The sequence below is a fragment of the Sitophilus oryzae genome, unplaced genomic scaffold (assembly GCF_002938485.1).
Source record: "Sitophilus oryzae breed Bouriz unplaced genomic scaffold, Soryzae_2.0 scaffold_574_pilon_pilon, whole genome shotgun sequence".
Classification (NCBI taxonomy): Eukaryota; Metazoa; Arthropoda; class Insecta; order Coleoptera; family Curculionidae; genus Sitophilus; species Sitophilus oryzae.
This window is the reverse complement of record NW_022147167.1, coordinates 606896-623335: the sequence shown is the minus strand read 5'-3', so window position 1 is coordinate 623335 and position 16440 is coordinate 606896. Positions and strand designations below refer to the sequence as shown.

The 16440-nt window shown below is 34.3% G+C and overlaps 1 protein-coding gene across 1 annotated transcript; it reads right to left on the bottom strand.

Annotated features, from left to right (window-relative positions):
• Positions 1 to 5403: 5403 nt before the first annotated feature.
• LOC115887410 lies at positions 5404 to 8958 on the bottom strand. The gene is made up of 2 exons (XM_030906822.1): positions 6856 to 8958; positions 5404 to 6693 (listed from the first exon to the last, which is right to left on the bottom strand). The coding sequence occupies exons 1-2, from the start codon at positions 8956 to 8958 to the stop codon at positions 5404 to 5406; spliced, it is 3393 nt and encodes a 1130-aa protein (XP_030762682.1).
• Between the last annotated feature and the right edge of the window lie 7482 nt (positions 8959 to 16440).

Below are 16440 nucleotides of genomic sequence, written 5' to 3'. Positions count from 1 at the left end.
TGATAGACACAATCATTACAAGACACGCTAAAATAAAGACTCGCAATGCGCCTGTGGCTTGGATAGATTACCGTAAGGCATTCGAGTCCATGCCCTATTCTTGGCTACTTCGTGTGCTAGAAATATATAAAATCGACAAACAAATTACAGATCTTTTAAAACATCTCATGAAGACTTGGAGTACAGTTTTACAAGTCAATGGTAAAAATAAGGTTTACATCACTGAGCGGCTCCCTATCAGGCGAGGAATATTCCAAGGAGATAGCCTTAGACCACTGTGGTTCTGTCTTGCCCTTAACCGCCTTAGTAGCATGCTTAACAGTAGCCCACACGGATACAAAATAAGTCCTAACACCACAACGCATTTCACATCAAAGAAACATTAAACAGAAAACGGGTTAAAGAAGAATTTTCCAGCAGATTAAATATTGTACTGAGAACCTGTCTGAAAGCAAAAAATTGTTTTGATGCAATCAATACCTGGACAGCACCTGCACTCACGTTTACATTTGGTATTCTGCCGTGGTCTACCACTGATCTAAAACATCTGGATCAAAAAGTGAGAACAACACTCACTAAATACAGGATGCACCATCCAAAATCTGCCTTGGAAAGATTATACTTACCAAGAAGCGATGGAGGAAGATCTCTTATAAATCTTGACCTTGCACACCTGCAGCAGAAAGAAAGTCTCATCAAATATTTTCATGCGAAACGCTCTACTACCATACAAGCCATCATCAAAGCAGACAAAAATCTGAGTGCACTAAAGCGCAACAACTAGTAGAAACATACAAAGCAAGGAGACAACAACTAAAATCAGATTGGGCGCAAAAAGCACTTCATGGGAGGTTCGCTGCCAGTATTGAACAGCAGGATGTATGCAAGACCATGTCAGTCACCTACCTGAAGCACGGATACCTCTTCCCAGAAACAGAAGGAGCATTGGCGGCGATACAAGACCAAGTAGTACCTACAAGAACATATAGAAAATACATACTAAAAGAAGACGTACCGTCAACAACATGTCGGTTAGGTTGCCCTGCTCAAGAAAGTATACAGCATATCATATCAGGCTGCACATCACTAACATCAACCACATACCTTAGCAGACACGATAACATGGGGAAAATTTTACATCAAGCACTATGACTTAAACACAAACTGCTACAAACCTACACACCGGACTACAAATACACACCTTTGGCAATGCTACAAAATACCAGCTACAAAATTTTATGGAACATGGATATCATTACTGATAAGCCAGTGCATCATAATCGCCCACACATGGTTTTCCAAGACATAGCAGCGAAAAAAGTCACAATAACAGACTTTGCAGTTCCATTAGACTCCAATATGACACGCATGTATGACGAAAAAATATCTAAATACCAGGAACTGGCAAGTAAAATCAAAAAGCTATGGAATCTAGCTAAAGTTGAGAGTCTACCAATTATTATATCAGCTAACGGACTAGTACATAGAAATATGCAAAGCCACCTAAAAAATCTTCAAATCCCGACCAGCACAATTTTGGCGATGCAAAGGGCTGTGGTACTCGGCACAACATCGCTAGTACAAAAGGTTATGTCTCCATAATGAACAGCACGCTTTGTATCTTGGTATACGACCCGATACAAGGATTATTCCAGAGAAACCTGTGATGACAAAAAAAAATGATATGTTGTACAATATAGGACAGTCAAACAAATGAGAGTATAGGATTTATAGTACAAGTATAATAATTAAATTACTAAAAGTATACTAAATTAAATCAAATTAATAATAGGGGAATCTCAAAATTCTTGTGCAAAATAGAATAGAATTTAGAATCAAATTTTGAAAAAATTATAGATTCCAACAAAAAAAAAGTGAAAAAAGCTCTAATCTATGAATCTATATATATGTATCTTGTTTTGACATACCCCAATGACTCTAAAAACCTACAACACTTAATGTCAATATCTAGATAACCGAAAATAGTTAATGCTGTCATAATTTACATTATTCATTTTCAGATCATACACATCAAGAAAGTATGCCAGGGTCAAGCTGGAAGGCATGGAATTCCACTATGCTGAAGGCTCCGAAAGCATTGGTATTAACAACTGATGTCAGAGAAGGTTTGGTAGTATTCAATATGGTCTCGGTATTCTTTTGGTGCTCTGTCAAATAAGAATTGATATTGATTGCATCAGGTTCTAATTTTGTAATTTTTTTTAGATAACTCAGGTTTAAAGACACCCAAAAAAACGAGGAAGACTGTCCTGACCGAAGACTGTCGTTTTAAAATAAGTATTCTGTCTGAGGCCAAACTAGAATTGAGTAACCTTCAGATAGAGTGTCTCAAAGATGAGCAAAAACGAAAAGAACAAGAACATAATATCATAATGAGCTAATTAAGAGAAGAGAAACAACACCAAAAAGAGTTAAACAGTTTAATAATCGAATAACAAAAATTAGAATTGGAAATTTAAAAAAAAACTTAGATAATATTATTGCGGACCCGTGTGAACTCGGCCTTAGGCGGCTTAGGCCTGGCCACTTGGCTATGACTCATACGCCCGGCGACGTTCGAGAACGAATAAGAAGCTAGTGAGACGAACAACGCGGCTAAGAATTTTCGAGTCAAATAGGGATTGTCTGTTTCTCTCATATATAAGCCGACGCATGAAGCCCGAGGAGGACAGAGAAAAACAACCGGTCGACGCGTACAGTTACAATCGCCGCGCTAAATTCAAAATAAATTCCTTTTAGATAAATAGTTAGATAAATTGTAAATAAGTTATAAATAGTTCTTTAAGTTTTTTTAATCGTTATTGTTTGTTACTTAGTGTAAATAAATTGTGTTTAAATAAATTGTGACTTTTTATCCACACGGAACCGACGAAAAACGTAACAATATGTAATGTGTGGTAGATTGGCGTCTGTATGCTATATATGAAATGACTTTCGTAGGTTTAGGACCAGGAAGGAAACAACTTTTATTAAAAAAATTGCCGACGTTTCGACGTGTAATTTCGTCTTTATCAAGGCTGAAATACAGAGAAAAAACCACTTCTATTATAAAAATTATTGTGGCTCAGAATTCTCATTTCTATTTTTTAAAACATTAAGATTAGCAGTATTCTACAAGTTAGGAAATACTACAAATATAAGTAAAACAGCAAAACAAGAAAGGAATTCTCAAAAAAAAACATAAAAAATTATACACCCAAACAATTAAATATATGAAAAATACAAAGGCATACATATTTTCAGCCAAAAGGTTCTTTTGTAAACTTTTGGCTGCAAATAGGTATATAATTATTTATGTCTTTTTTTATCTCTTTCTTGTTTTGCTGTTTTACTTATATTTGTGGCATTTCCTAATGTGTTGAATACTGTTGATATTGCTGATATAAAAATTAAAAAAAAAGTTGAGATAAGAATTCTGAGCCACAATAATTTTTATAATGTAAGTAGAGTTTTTTCTCTGTATTTCAGCTTTGATAAAGACGAAATTACACGTGGAAACGTCGGCAATTTTTTAAATAAAAGATTGTTTATTTCCTGGTCCTAACCCTGCGAACGCCATTTCATATACAGTATGTCCCAGATTGTCTTTACAAGAGAAAACACTTTTTTATTATTAATATTTTCAGAAAAATGCATTCTTCATAAAAATTTTTGCTTGTTCTAAAATGGTTAATACCGTTTATAATTTTCCAAATTTCTATACCGTTTTAGAGAAAATTAAAAAAACTTGAAAATATGATAGAATTTTTTCTAGTCCTAAAAATCAAAGCGCGTTGCTGTGGTAATATAATATCGTTTTCCCACCCATTCTTTGATATAGTCTGTCCAAAAAAAGATTCAAATACAGGATTCCTGACAGTGACAATTGTGTCAGTCATTTTAATTCACAGTCAAATTGTATTTTCTGTCATTTTTTGTCGTCGATGGAATTTTAATTAACGTCATATTTTTTGCTGTTTTAAAATGTTAAAGAAGCACAAAATTTATTTACTTCAAAGCTACGGCAAAATTAAAAAAAACTATTTTATTCTGTAAACTTTGGCTAAGGAAAGGGTGTTAATAGTTATCGGAAAATGTGATACTTTTACAATATCAGAAAATATGACGTTAATCAAAATGAATAGTAACCATCTATCAAAGAATGAAATCGATTTTAATTTTCTCTAAAACGGTATGGAAATTTGAAAAATTTTAAACGGTATTGACCATTTTAGAGTAAGCAAAAAAATTTAGGCCAGATTGCATTTTCCTCAAAATGTTAATAATAAAAAAATGTTTCTTCTTTTAAAGACAATCCGGGAACATACTGTAGAATGTAATATTTATTACTATTTAATTTTTAATTATTTTTTAAAATGAAAACTAGAATGTCATTTATTTTATAGTACAGGATCCAGCTGCAGGATTACTACGCTCATCATGTAGTTAATCAAAATCTAATTTTTACATATGTGTATGAATAGGGAAACCGCTAAAAATTCTAAAATGCTTTAAATAGAAATAGCTTTAATTCTCCATCTGGCAAAGAAATAACAACAGGGCGTTCCAGTTAAAAAAATCATCCCAGTGCATTCACACTTTTGAGCCCTCCTCTAGAAGTTAAAATATTTTTATGAAATACATCCTAATACATACTTTAGATTTGCACTTATACAAATTTCTTAAGTGTATTCCCCTATTCATAAATATATGTAAAAATTAAATTTTGATTAACTACATGATAAACGTAGCAATCCTGGAGCCTGATCTTAGACTTGGTATTTCGTTATTTAGTTAATTAGTAGTGTTAGTTAGTTTCTAAAAATAATGTTCACCACTTATTACCTTTTTCATTATGCATAAATATAAGTTTCACAGTTGAGTTTCGTTTGATTTATGTTTGAATATATATTATTTTTACAACCATATATAGTTTAGTTTTGTTTATTTATTAGTAATAGCATACAAGAAAAGTTTTTACAAGTCAAAAAATATTTATAAAATGATAAAAATTGATAAGAATTATGTATCAGGTGTAAGAGTTAAAATTGTTTTTCCTACTGTTGAAAATTGAACTTTTTCTTTGTTGATAGTATTACTCAGAGGTATTACTATTGCAATTAAAAACTTTTATTAAAACAGCGGACGTATTATTGACAACTTTATTGTTTCGCCATCTTCTTTCGTCTTTTTTGACAGACAGACTCTTAAGGTCGTCCCACACGTACAATAACTAAAGGCAACTTTACACATAAAAATAGGAAAACAGAAAACAATAAAAAACATTGAATGACTATTAAACATGCCCCCGGCCTTGAAAGAGTCAGCTTTCAACCTCAATCGGCAATACACAAAACTTGGCAAAACTCCGTTTCACAGTTCCACTTGATGTCTTGATAGTAGCTATCGAGCGATGCCGTCTGATCCTGGATGAAGTAAGACGATTCTACCGAGTTTCCATTGAAGTGGATGAGAGTGGTCATCTCTGAGAACAACAAGAGACCCAACTTGAAGTGCTGCTTGCTGAGTTTTCCATTTGGTGCGTAACTGAAGCTCGCTAAGAAACTCACGAGTCCAGCGGGACCAAAAATGTTGTTGGCACTGCTGCATCAGCTGGTATCTTGAAAGGCGTGACGTTGAAATGTCTCTAAGGTCTGGATCGGGAAGTGATGTTGCCGGTTGTCCGATAAGGAAATGAGAAGGGGTTAAAGCGGATAGGTCATTGGGGTCTGAGGACATGGGAGTGATTGGACGAGAGTTTAGGATTGCTTCAACCTCTGCCAATATAGTGCAATACTCTTCAAAAGTAAGTTTTACGCTACCGATTATTCGAGTCAAGTGTCTTTTAGCCGACTTAACACCGGCTTCCCAAATTCCTCCGAAGTGAGGTGAGAATGCGGGTATGAAGTGCCAATTTACGCCAATATTAGATATACTATCTTGTAAAGAATGTTCTTGCGATTTTAAAAATTGAGATAATTCTCGTAACTCTGAATTGGCTCCTACAAAATTTGTTCCGTTGTCGGAATAAACATTACTTGGCTTACCACGGCGTGCTACAAACCTCCGGAAGGCAGCAATGAAGGCATCCTTTGATAAGTCACTCACCAATTCTAAATGAGTGGCCTTGGTCACAAAGCACACAAATAGCGCAATATACGCTTTAGAAACCTTGGCTCCTCTTCCCTTTTTTGAACTCAAATATACTGGACCTGCGTAGTCTATGCCAGTATTATAAAAGGGTGGAGCAGGAGTAACACGCGCTTTTGGAAGATTACCCATGATTGGAGAAGGTTGCAGTGGTTTGCAGCGGTAGCATTTTATGCAGGAATGAACAATTTGTTTAGCCAAATTGCGACCAGCCAGTGGCCAATAACGTTGACGAATTGAATAAAGCAGTTGTTGTTGTCCAGCATGGAATAATCTTAGATGCTCGTGTCTAAAAAGCAATTTTGTAAGATGGTGCTTGGACGAAAGAAGTATTGGATGTTTGACATCAAAACTAAAATTTGATTGACTAAGACGTCCACCAACACGTAAAATACCCTCATCGTCTAGAAAAGGATTTAAAGAAAGAAGCTTAGATTGCCTTGGCAACGCATGACTCCTTTGCAACGTTTGAATTTCTTCTGCAAAATCATCCTTTTGAGATATCGTAATAAGGTATCTAAGAGTATCAGATAAATCCTTTGCCTTGAAAGGTTTAAATTGCTTGTCAGTGGGATTTCGACAATTGTATATGAATCTAAGACAATAAGCGACCACCCGTTGAAGTTTCATTAAGTTTGAAAATTTATTAATATTAATCCAATTTGAAGTTTGAAAAGCTGCGAGAATTATTTTTTGTTTCTTAACTTCTGGGAGTTCTCCTTCAAAAGTAGCTGCAGAATAGGGCCATTGATCTTTAGGTTGGCTAAGCCATTGTGGGCCATTCCACCACATAGTACAATCCAAAAGAGCCCTAGGCAAAATACCTCGGGAAAGAAAGTCTGCAGGATTGTCGGCGGTTCGAACATGATGCCATTGGTTAGGTTGTGTTAACCTTTGTATTTGAGCGACTCTGGTTTGAACAAAAACTTGCAAAGTACTTGGAGAAGTACGAATCCAGGCAAGAGAGACAGTGGAATCGCACCAAAGAAATATATCATCAAAAGTAAAAGTCATTGAATTTTTCACTCGATCAACTAGCTGTGCTAACAAGAGAGCACCGCACAGTTCTAATCTTGGAATTGTTAACGATTTTAGAGGACTAACCCTACTTTTAGCTGTCAAAAGCTTTACCTGAATCTCTCCGCTGGAAGATATACTACGAATGTATAGACATGCGCCATATGCTTGTAAAGAGGCATCGGCAAACCCGTGTAACTCCAACTTAACGATTGACGTATTTGAAACAAATCTGGGTATTTTTAAAATGTTAAGTACTGGTAGTTCTTGCCGTAATTGCCGCCATTGATTGTCTATAGTAGCTGGAAGAGACTCATCCCAGTCAAGCTTTAAGGACCAAAGTGATTGAAGAAGAATTTTTCCTAAAATGATACATGGGCCCAAGAGTCCCAAGGGATCAAAAATCTGAGCTATATCAGACATTATAGTACGCTTGGTAAACTTATTTAAACTGATAAAATCAGCAATAGTGTACATTAGCTGATCGTCTTCATAAGACCAATACAAACCTAGAATCTTGGTTCGTTGATCCTTGCCAATTTTAAGAATAGTAGAAGGATTTTGAATGTGCTGAAGAATTTTGGTACTATTAGTTGCCCATTTTTGAAGTTGAAAACAGCCTGAAGAAAGTATTTTTGAAATTTCGTCACATATTGTTAACGCCTCACTTTCTGAATTGCAACTTATCAACAAATCATCCATATAGAAATTGGATGCCACGAAATGAGATGATTGTGGGAATATTTTGGAATAATCTATGGTCAATTGCTTTAAACATCTTGTAGCTAACCAAGGAGCTGATGCAGTACCGTAAGTTACTGTTTGTAATTCGAAAGTTTTTAATTCCTCTGAAGAATCGAAACGCCATAGAATATTTTGGAGATGTTTTTGTGATCTATGAATCTCTATCTGCCGATACATTTTAACAATATCCGCACAGATGACAATAGGCCCCTGTCGGAATCTTAATAAAATGGAAAAAAGATTATCCTGAATGGTAGGACCAACTAGCTGCAAACTATTAAAAGAAATTCCATTATCAGTTTGTGCCGAGCCATCGAACACAACCCTAAGCTTAGTAGTTTGATTATTTTCGTTAACAACTGCATGATGTGGCAGAAAACCAGAATTAGAATGTTCGTCAATTTTAGATATTTCTCGCATATGACCAAGTTGAATATATTCGTTCATAAATGCTGCATATTCTTCCTTTAACTTTGGTTCACGATTCAATTTCTTCTCCAAAGAATAGAATCTTTTGGTAGCAATTTCACGAGAATCACCTAGAATAATAGGATCGCATTTTAAGGGAATATGAACAATAAATCTACCGTCGTCTTTTCGCTCGGTTGTTTTAGAAAATATGTCCTCGCAAAGCTGTTCATCTGAGGAGAATTTCACATTTGAACCAGGTGGAACAGTTTCTTCGACTTCCCAGAACCTTTTCAATAAAGAATAGATTTCGTCGTTTGAACTTGTACTAAAATTGCACATGGATTGCGCAGCAATAGGATCATTGTATAATTTTCCAGAGACTACCCATCCTAGAACAGTTTTTTGTAACGTAGGTAAATTAGGTCCTAAGCGGAACTGACCAATGCATAATAAATTGTAGAACCATTCAGCACCAATTAGAATATCAATCTTTGAAGAAACCGATAAACCAGGATCAGCTAACCTCAAATTGGAAGGAATATTTAAATTTGAAAGGTCGAATGACTGGAATGGTAAACCTTTATTAATTGTAGGTAGAAGTAAACATGAAATATCAGCTTTGAATGAGTTATGCATGGACACTACAGTAATATTGCATCGCTGTTTGATTTGAAAAGGAGTTTGAACGATACCCGAAACAGAAATACTTACTGGAAATGTCTTTAGACCTAATCTCTTACATGTATCTTCTGTAATAAAATTGGATTGGGACCCAGAATCTAATAAAACTCTGCATGTTTGAAAATATCCCTTTGAATTTTTAATTTGAACTAGTGCTGTAGATAATAGAATATTATCCGAAGCAATGCTTGAAGTTGCAGAAAATGCGTTATTTGATGAAGTTGTTGGACGCTCTGGTCTTGAATTTACTTGAAAGTCGTTATGAAGAATTGTATTATGCTTTTGAGTACATTTTTTGCAATGTCCTGCTAGGCAATTGTTGATCGTATGAAAACCGCGTAAACAATTTAAGCATAATTTTCGATTCTTAAGCTGATTAAGACGATCTTGAGTTGAAAGCTTTAAAAAATCATTGCAATTTTGTATATAATGATTTGAACCCTTGCAAAAAATGCATTCAGTTTTGAACTTTGTTGAAATTTGATATGAATGAGATTGTATCTTGACCTCTTTGGTCATTAAAACTGTTTCTAAGAAATCGGCTCTTGAACGTAAAAAATCTTTGAATGTTTTTAATGTCACCGTATCCGAATTGCCTTGTCTCCTCGTTTTGCATTTTGATATTAAAACCTATTAATAAGAATTTGGAGCAAACCTATCTTCCCGTTGAAAGAAAAGGATAATAAAGGTAAATAGGAACGGACTCACCGGCAATTTGCGTCGTAGTTTTACCAATCCCGGGCGCAATCTCAAAACGTATCTTTCTCTGCTTTCGTCGATGTGGCCTCCCCTTTTTCGATACAGTTGGACCAGTCCACTCTTCCGCCGCTTTTACTACGCAACTCCCCTATTCTGGATCGTCTTGCGCAATTGGACTCGTCCGGCTTCGACCTTGAACGATAGAAATTGATCGGAAAAGTATGGATTTTCTTTGAATCTTTGAAATAATTGAAAACTTCACCAGCTATCCGGCTCGAAGGACCAATATGTTGAAAATTGAACTTTTTCTTTGTTGATAGTATTACTCAGAGGTATTACTATTGCAATTAAAAACTTTTATTAAAACAGCGGACGTATTACTGACAACTTTATTGTTTCGCCATCTTCTTTCGGCTTTTTGACAGACATACTCTTAAGGTTGTCCCACACGTACAATAACTAAAGGCAACTTTACACATAAAAATAGGAACACAGAAAACAATAAAAACATTGAATGACTATTAAACGCCTACTTTATACAGTTTTTTTTTGTTTTGTTTTTACATTGCAAAATAATATACAAATTTGATAGAATAAAATTTATACAATAGAACAACCATTAAAACGTTAAGATTAAAACAAATATGTATGTCAATTATAAGTTATAAATGAACAGATACAACACACAAACTAACATAGACAAAACAAATGAAATTACAGACTAAAGCTGGCACTGAAGTACTCCTCAAAAGAAAAAAATGCATTCATTATAAGGTAGTTTTTGATTTCTTTTTTGTACTGATTAAAATTAAGAGCCTTAATTCTAGCTAGTACCAGGTTATAAAACTTTATGCTCAAATATCTTGAGCCATCCTTGACAAGCATGCTAGAGCGGCGCATAAAACGCATGCTAGAGCTGCACAAAATTACAATTATGCAATTGTCCTACTTTACTCCCTTTTACATTTTTGCGAATATAATTCGCAGAAATAAAAGGGAGATTCCAAAAGAAATTCTTGATCCCAACAGGCCACAGTACTCCTCTATGTTTGCGTTCTCCAAATTCATGACTTTGGCATCATACATACCAAAAAAAAAGTAGTGACGATGTTATCATCTTTTCACTATGACGACACAATAGACGAAGATTCTGGAGATACATGTAAGCCGAATATTATTACATTTTATAACATTACAAAATCAGGTGTTGACTCAGTCGATCAGAAATGTGCAGCATATAACGTAACCAGAAACACGCGAAGGTGGCCTATGGTAATTTTTTTTATAATTTACTAAACATTGCAGGCATAAACTCGCACGTAGTACATAAATGTAATGCAAATGAGGCCGATAAAATTTCTGAGCGAAGATTGTTTCTGAAAGCAATTGGGTTAGCCTTGATAAGAGAGAACGTGCTGATAAGAGCAAAAGACCTTCATTTACAAAAAGAAATTAGGAATATTGCCCCAAATTAAGTGGAGTACCTGCAGAACCCGCGCCACCGCGTGAAAATAAACGGGGTCATTGCGCCTACTGCTCAAATCGTAAAACACGATATTTTTGTGTAAAATGTAACAAATGGCTATGCTTAGATCATCTTCAACCAATGTACGAAGAATCCATTCAAAACGGAACTAGAGACTAAGATGTTTTTTCGGTTAAATGTGAGAGAAGTACATTTTTGTATTTTTTTTGTGTTTTGTTAAAAATGTTGTTTATTTTAGTAATGTTTTTAGAATAGTTGATTTGTGTTAAAAATAAAATAAAACAAGATTGTGCAAGTATTAAATAATTTTATTTCTTGTTTAATAGTGTAAACTGCAAAATAAAAACTGGGTCTGTCAGACACCACCCAACTATTCATGTAATTTGCGGGCACCCAATCCCTCAAGGGTTAATAAAATTTGGGTTGGTTCCTTATTGCGTATTTGTTTTCAGCACGAAACGAATCATTCCGACTCAAGCATAACCACATTATGTAAAGAAACTGAAAAGAGTAAAGTTCTAGTTTTACCTTCGACAAGTACTTAGTGCCCAACGATAGTGATTTTGGGGATGTCGAGTGCGGATTAAAAATTCAAAATAAGCTGTATTCTCCGGAGGATTATTTTAATGTAATGAGAATATGTAGAAAAGGAAATCCAATCCATCTAATAAAAATGGAAAAAAATGATTTTAAAAGCACCGAAAGTTAGAAAAAGAAATAGTTAATCGAAAAAAAAACGTGTGATAATGAAAAAATAAACTGGCTAAAAATTAAAGAAATTAAACTTGAAAAAAATAAAAAATATAGTATTTTTAAAAAACAGATTATAATGGCAATGATTACAAAGAAATAACAATAAATAAAAAAAAGGAAAACATAACGAAACTAATTTTAGTCAATTTTTAAAACCTCTATGGTTCAACGGCAAGCCAGTGCGGAAGCCAAAATAAACGTTATTAAATCCTATTTACGTCTAATCCCTTCATCAGACCACCACTTTTATGAAAACCTTACAGGAAGTTAGTCTGTAGAGGAGGATATAGATGGATTTAATGGCGAATTGGATTTTGAGTTGAACGACTAGTAGTTTACCGATACCTATGTGTTTATTTTGTAAAGCGTTACTCTTTTATAACATAAGAGTTTATTTTTTTATTACATTACAACAGAGAATCAAGTGTTTTTTATATTATACTAATGTGTTCCCTGATATAATTTTTAGCATCATATTCTTAGTTCCTTTAAAATCATATCAAAGAAGTTCTGGTTAAGTTGTTTAAGTAAGACTCGACACCCCCAACATCACTCTAACCTTATTTTCTTAGTTATATTTTTATTTTTTTATTGTTTTATAACATAAAAAATATTTTTTTGTTTATTTAGTGAACCACCTGTCTTTTTATAGTTTAATGATAACGAGTATTATCAAAAAATTTTGATCTTGTATTAACTTGGTTCTTTTCAAAATCAAAAATGCCAAAATTGTAGACAGGCAATAGAGAACCACGCGTTTTTTTCAATACTAGGAGTTGCGTTTTGTTTATTAAAATTGTTAAAAACACTGGTTTGATTATAAACGATTAAAAAAACTTGTTATTTCTGATAAATAAATATATTTGTTTAACAAATATTTCAGTTGAAAATTTAAAAAGTTTTTCTTAATTTTCTCCGAATAATGTAAATGTTGGTTGGTTCCTTGGTGCATAACGGGGTCCAATTTTAGGGGACATTAACATAAATCTACTAAATCGCCAGTCTAGTGACACTAAGAAAATATTAGCACTATTGTCAAGTTTTAGTTTAAATCAGATTGTAAATGTACCTACGCGAGTTACTGATATTAAGTGAGTCACTTATTATGTAATTTGTGGAAGAGCATTTTAAATGAACGCTGCCATCTTTTTGATTTTTTTGTACACATTTCCTTTTAATATTATAAAGACACACACAGATTTGTGTGAACGAAAATTTAGCTGTAAATAATATTAATACCATTGATATGGAAAAAATGAGTGATCAGTATCACTCTAAAAAGTTAGAAAAAACAAATGCATTGACAGTGACCAGATTTATTCAAGAGGAACTATCAAATTTTTTTCTTCCTACGCCTGTTCCCGGAGATAATTTTTTGCTAATTTTGTCAGATGCAGCACCATACATGTTAAAGGCTGGCCAACATTTGAAAATATTCTATCCGAACTTGATACATGTTACGTGCCTTGCTCATGGTTTAAATAGGGTTGCTGAAGAGACTAGGAAACATTTTCCGCTTGTAAATAGTTTAATTTCCAACATGAAAAAGTATTTCTTAAAGCACATACGAGGATTCAGTTCTACAAAGAAAAATTACCAAACACTCCTCTTCCACCGCAACCTGTTATTACAAGATGGGGCACTTGGCTGGAAGCCTCAATATTTTATTGCGACAATTTCTGTAGACTGAAAGATCTGATTTCAGAATTATCGGACGAATCTTTACAATATCTTACAGATGTTAAACAATTATTCGAAAACCAGGAAATAAAACAGCAACTTTCGTTTATAAAAACAAATTATAGCTTTCTTCCTAAAACAATAACACAAATGGAGGAATCTAATTTGCCATTAACCCGAAGTGTAGAACTAGTAAAACAATCCCAAGCTGCTTTTCAAAATGTTGCAGGTAAAACCGGAGGCAAAATTTTTCAAAAATTCAAATATGTCAAGGAAAAAAATAGTGAATTTCAACTTCTTAGCCAAGTAGCTGATATTTTCAATGGAAGTTTTAATGAACCCATTGGTTTGGATCCTACGATATTGAGCAATTTAAAAAGCGCACCTCTTACGTCAGTTGATGTGAAAAGGAGTTTCTCCATTTATACATTTTTGTACTCTGACAGAAAACATAATTTTTTAATTGAGAATTTCGAGAAATATTTAGTAGTTTATTGTTTTAACAATTAACAATAGTCTAATGGTTGTTATAATTGCATATCAAGATCTAGTTTGATCCCCCTGTATATCAAAAATTTAAATTGTCTGTTTTAATGTAACTTTTACTATGTTACTATGTATATTGAAATTTATATGTACAAATATATATAGATATGTACCTTACCACACCACCTGAAAGCCAACGCCAAAGGAAAAGGCCAAAAACCGAAGGTGTGTCTTACAGCGAAGCCACTGCTTCTGTTAGGATAGCGGTGGTACACAAGGGTTTCCCGGAAGTTACGATAGAACCGGACAAGCTTATGGCAGTCCAGAAATCCATCCTGACTGCCTACGCAGATGACACAGCCGCGAGGTGGGTAGAGAAGGTCGTTCCATCTCTAGTGTCGTGGGAGGGTGCCTCTCTTGCGGCACTGGAGGGGAAAGAAATACCCAGACCCAACGCATACCTGATGAAAAAGACGGGGAGCGGCTTTAAAAGGATTCCCAAGATATTTAGAATAAGTAACCATAGCCTCAAGACGTATCTCTAGACTGTCTGGGGTAGTAAACCCACAGACAAGGACCATTTTAGGGGTAGATCTACCGTTTTCATGTATGAGCTACCGCGCTACCGTTAAACTATAAATTTCTACCGTTGTTTTATTACACATGACTTAATTTATTTTCTGACACACATAATATTTTAGAAGTACAAACTATTTTAAATCATTTCATAGCTTATACCTGTTTAAGTATTCCTTGTGCAACTATAACAAAACTAATATCGATATTAAGGCGTCATTACTCACTGCAGACAAGAGACAGAACGATTTCGACAGGAAGCCGGGACAACGCCGCACTGAGTATGTTGTACGACTTTGATGAGTCGCCGATCGATGTACACAATAATCCTTGGTGCGTAGTGCGTTCATAATAAAGAAATGAGGTGAGTACAAAATACTTTAAAATATGCTCGATATAAATGTAGCACGCATTATTTTAGTTCTGAAGAATCTGGTAATGTATCGTCAGATGCTACCTCAAGTAAAACAAAAAAAGAAAATATAGTCAGCAATATAAAAAAGAGTGGGTAAAAGAATTCATTTGAAGGGCTCTATGCAAAAAGTCCCTAAGTGACATTTTTCGAGTTTGGAACTAATAACGGCATCCATTGGAAAATTTCGTAAGATTTCCTTTGGTATACTTCGTTTTTGGCTAAGACGTCCCTAAGTAACACATTCAATTTTGTGCAAAAAATCCCTATCTTTCAAAAAAGTGAATAGTTTGTAAAAGTACCTAAGGTAAACGTACCAATTATCGGCAGTCCGCTAATTATCGGCACAGGGCCCGAATTTTATTCAAAAACAAGAAATTTGTCCAATTTATACATTATGCGACTCTACCCCCACTACTCAACCTATCGATCAACCGACATCGCAACACGTGAAAAATAATTAGGTTAGACCTGTCTTGTTCTTGTCTTGCTTTGACAGCAACTTGTGCTTCATCATATTAAAGTGAAACATCATATTTTTGATACTTAAAATGCTGATATTGACTTTAACCCTTAATCACCTAGCGTTACACATAAGTAACGCAAAATTGGCGAAATCTATTTTAATGATTGAAGTAAAGTTTTGTAATAACCTCATAGATAGCGTCAGCTATGCTCTTTAAACAGCTTAGAAACGTTTTTCATCAACAGTTGACGATATGAGAGTATTGTGTTCGTTTGAGAGGTCGATTTGTTACCTGGTGTTTTAAAAAATTGTGAAAAATGGATTCCTCTTTCCAGTAAGTATTACTGTATTTATATTTTCTTACAAATAGTGGCTGAAAATCATTCATCAATGGTTTGAATATTTTCTTTTTATTCGATGAATAACAGCAGTGTTACAAATATGTAACGCTAGGATAATATAGGAGCATGATTGTTATGAAATGTCGCGGGTATACTTTTACTGTGTTGCGCCTGCTTATTATGATTTTAGCCATTATAAGATATTATTATTATTATTATTACATAAATTTTATTTGCTGCCAGAATAATTTTTTCCAGGCGAGGATTTTCTCTGCAAGGAGCCCTTAAAATGGCGTATGCCGATGATGACTTAGATGTATCTGCAATTTACACAGAACCCCCCGATGTCAGTGCTTTCACAGATGAGGATTCTGGAGACTCGGTGTGAGTTTTATTTATATAAAAGAGCTAAATTCCTTTATACCAATTTTCGGCACCAAAATTCGGTAAGATTATAAATTTCATATACTTTCAATAATGGTGCCGATAATGAGGGCATACTAGTGCTGATAATTGGTTTTCTTCATTTCAGCTTACT

Bases quoted from the DNA above. Each gene is read 5' to 3' on its own strand.
- LOC115887410 (XM_030906822.1), bottom strand. From the start codon at position 8,958: ATGCATAACTCATTCAAAGCTGATATTTCATGTTTACTTCTACCTACA. The intron at 6,694-6,855 runs GTTAAGAAACAA...AAACCTTTCAAG, and splicing joins TTGAAGGAGAACTCCCAGAA to GCAAAGGATTTATCTGATAC.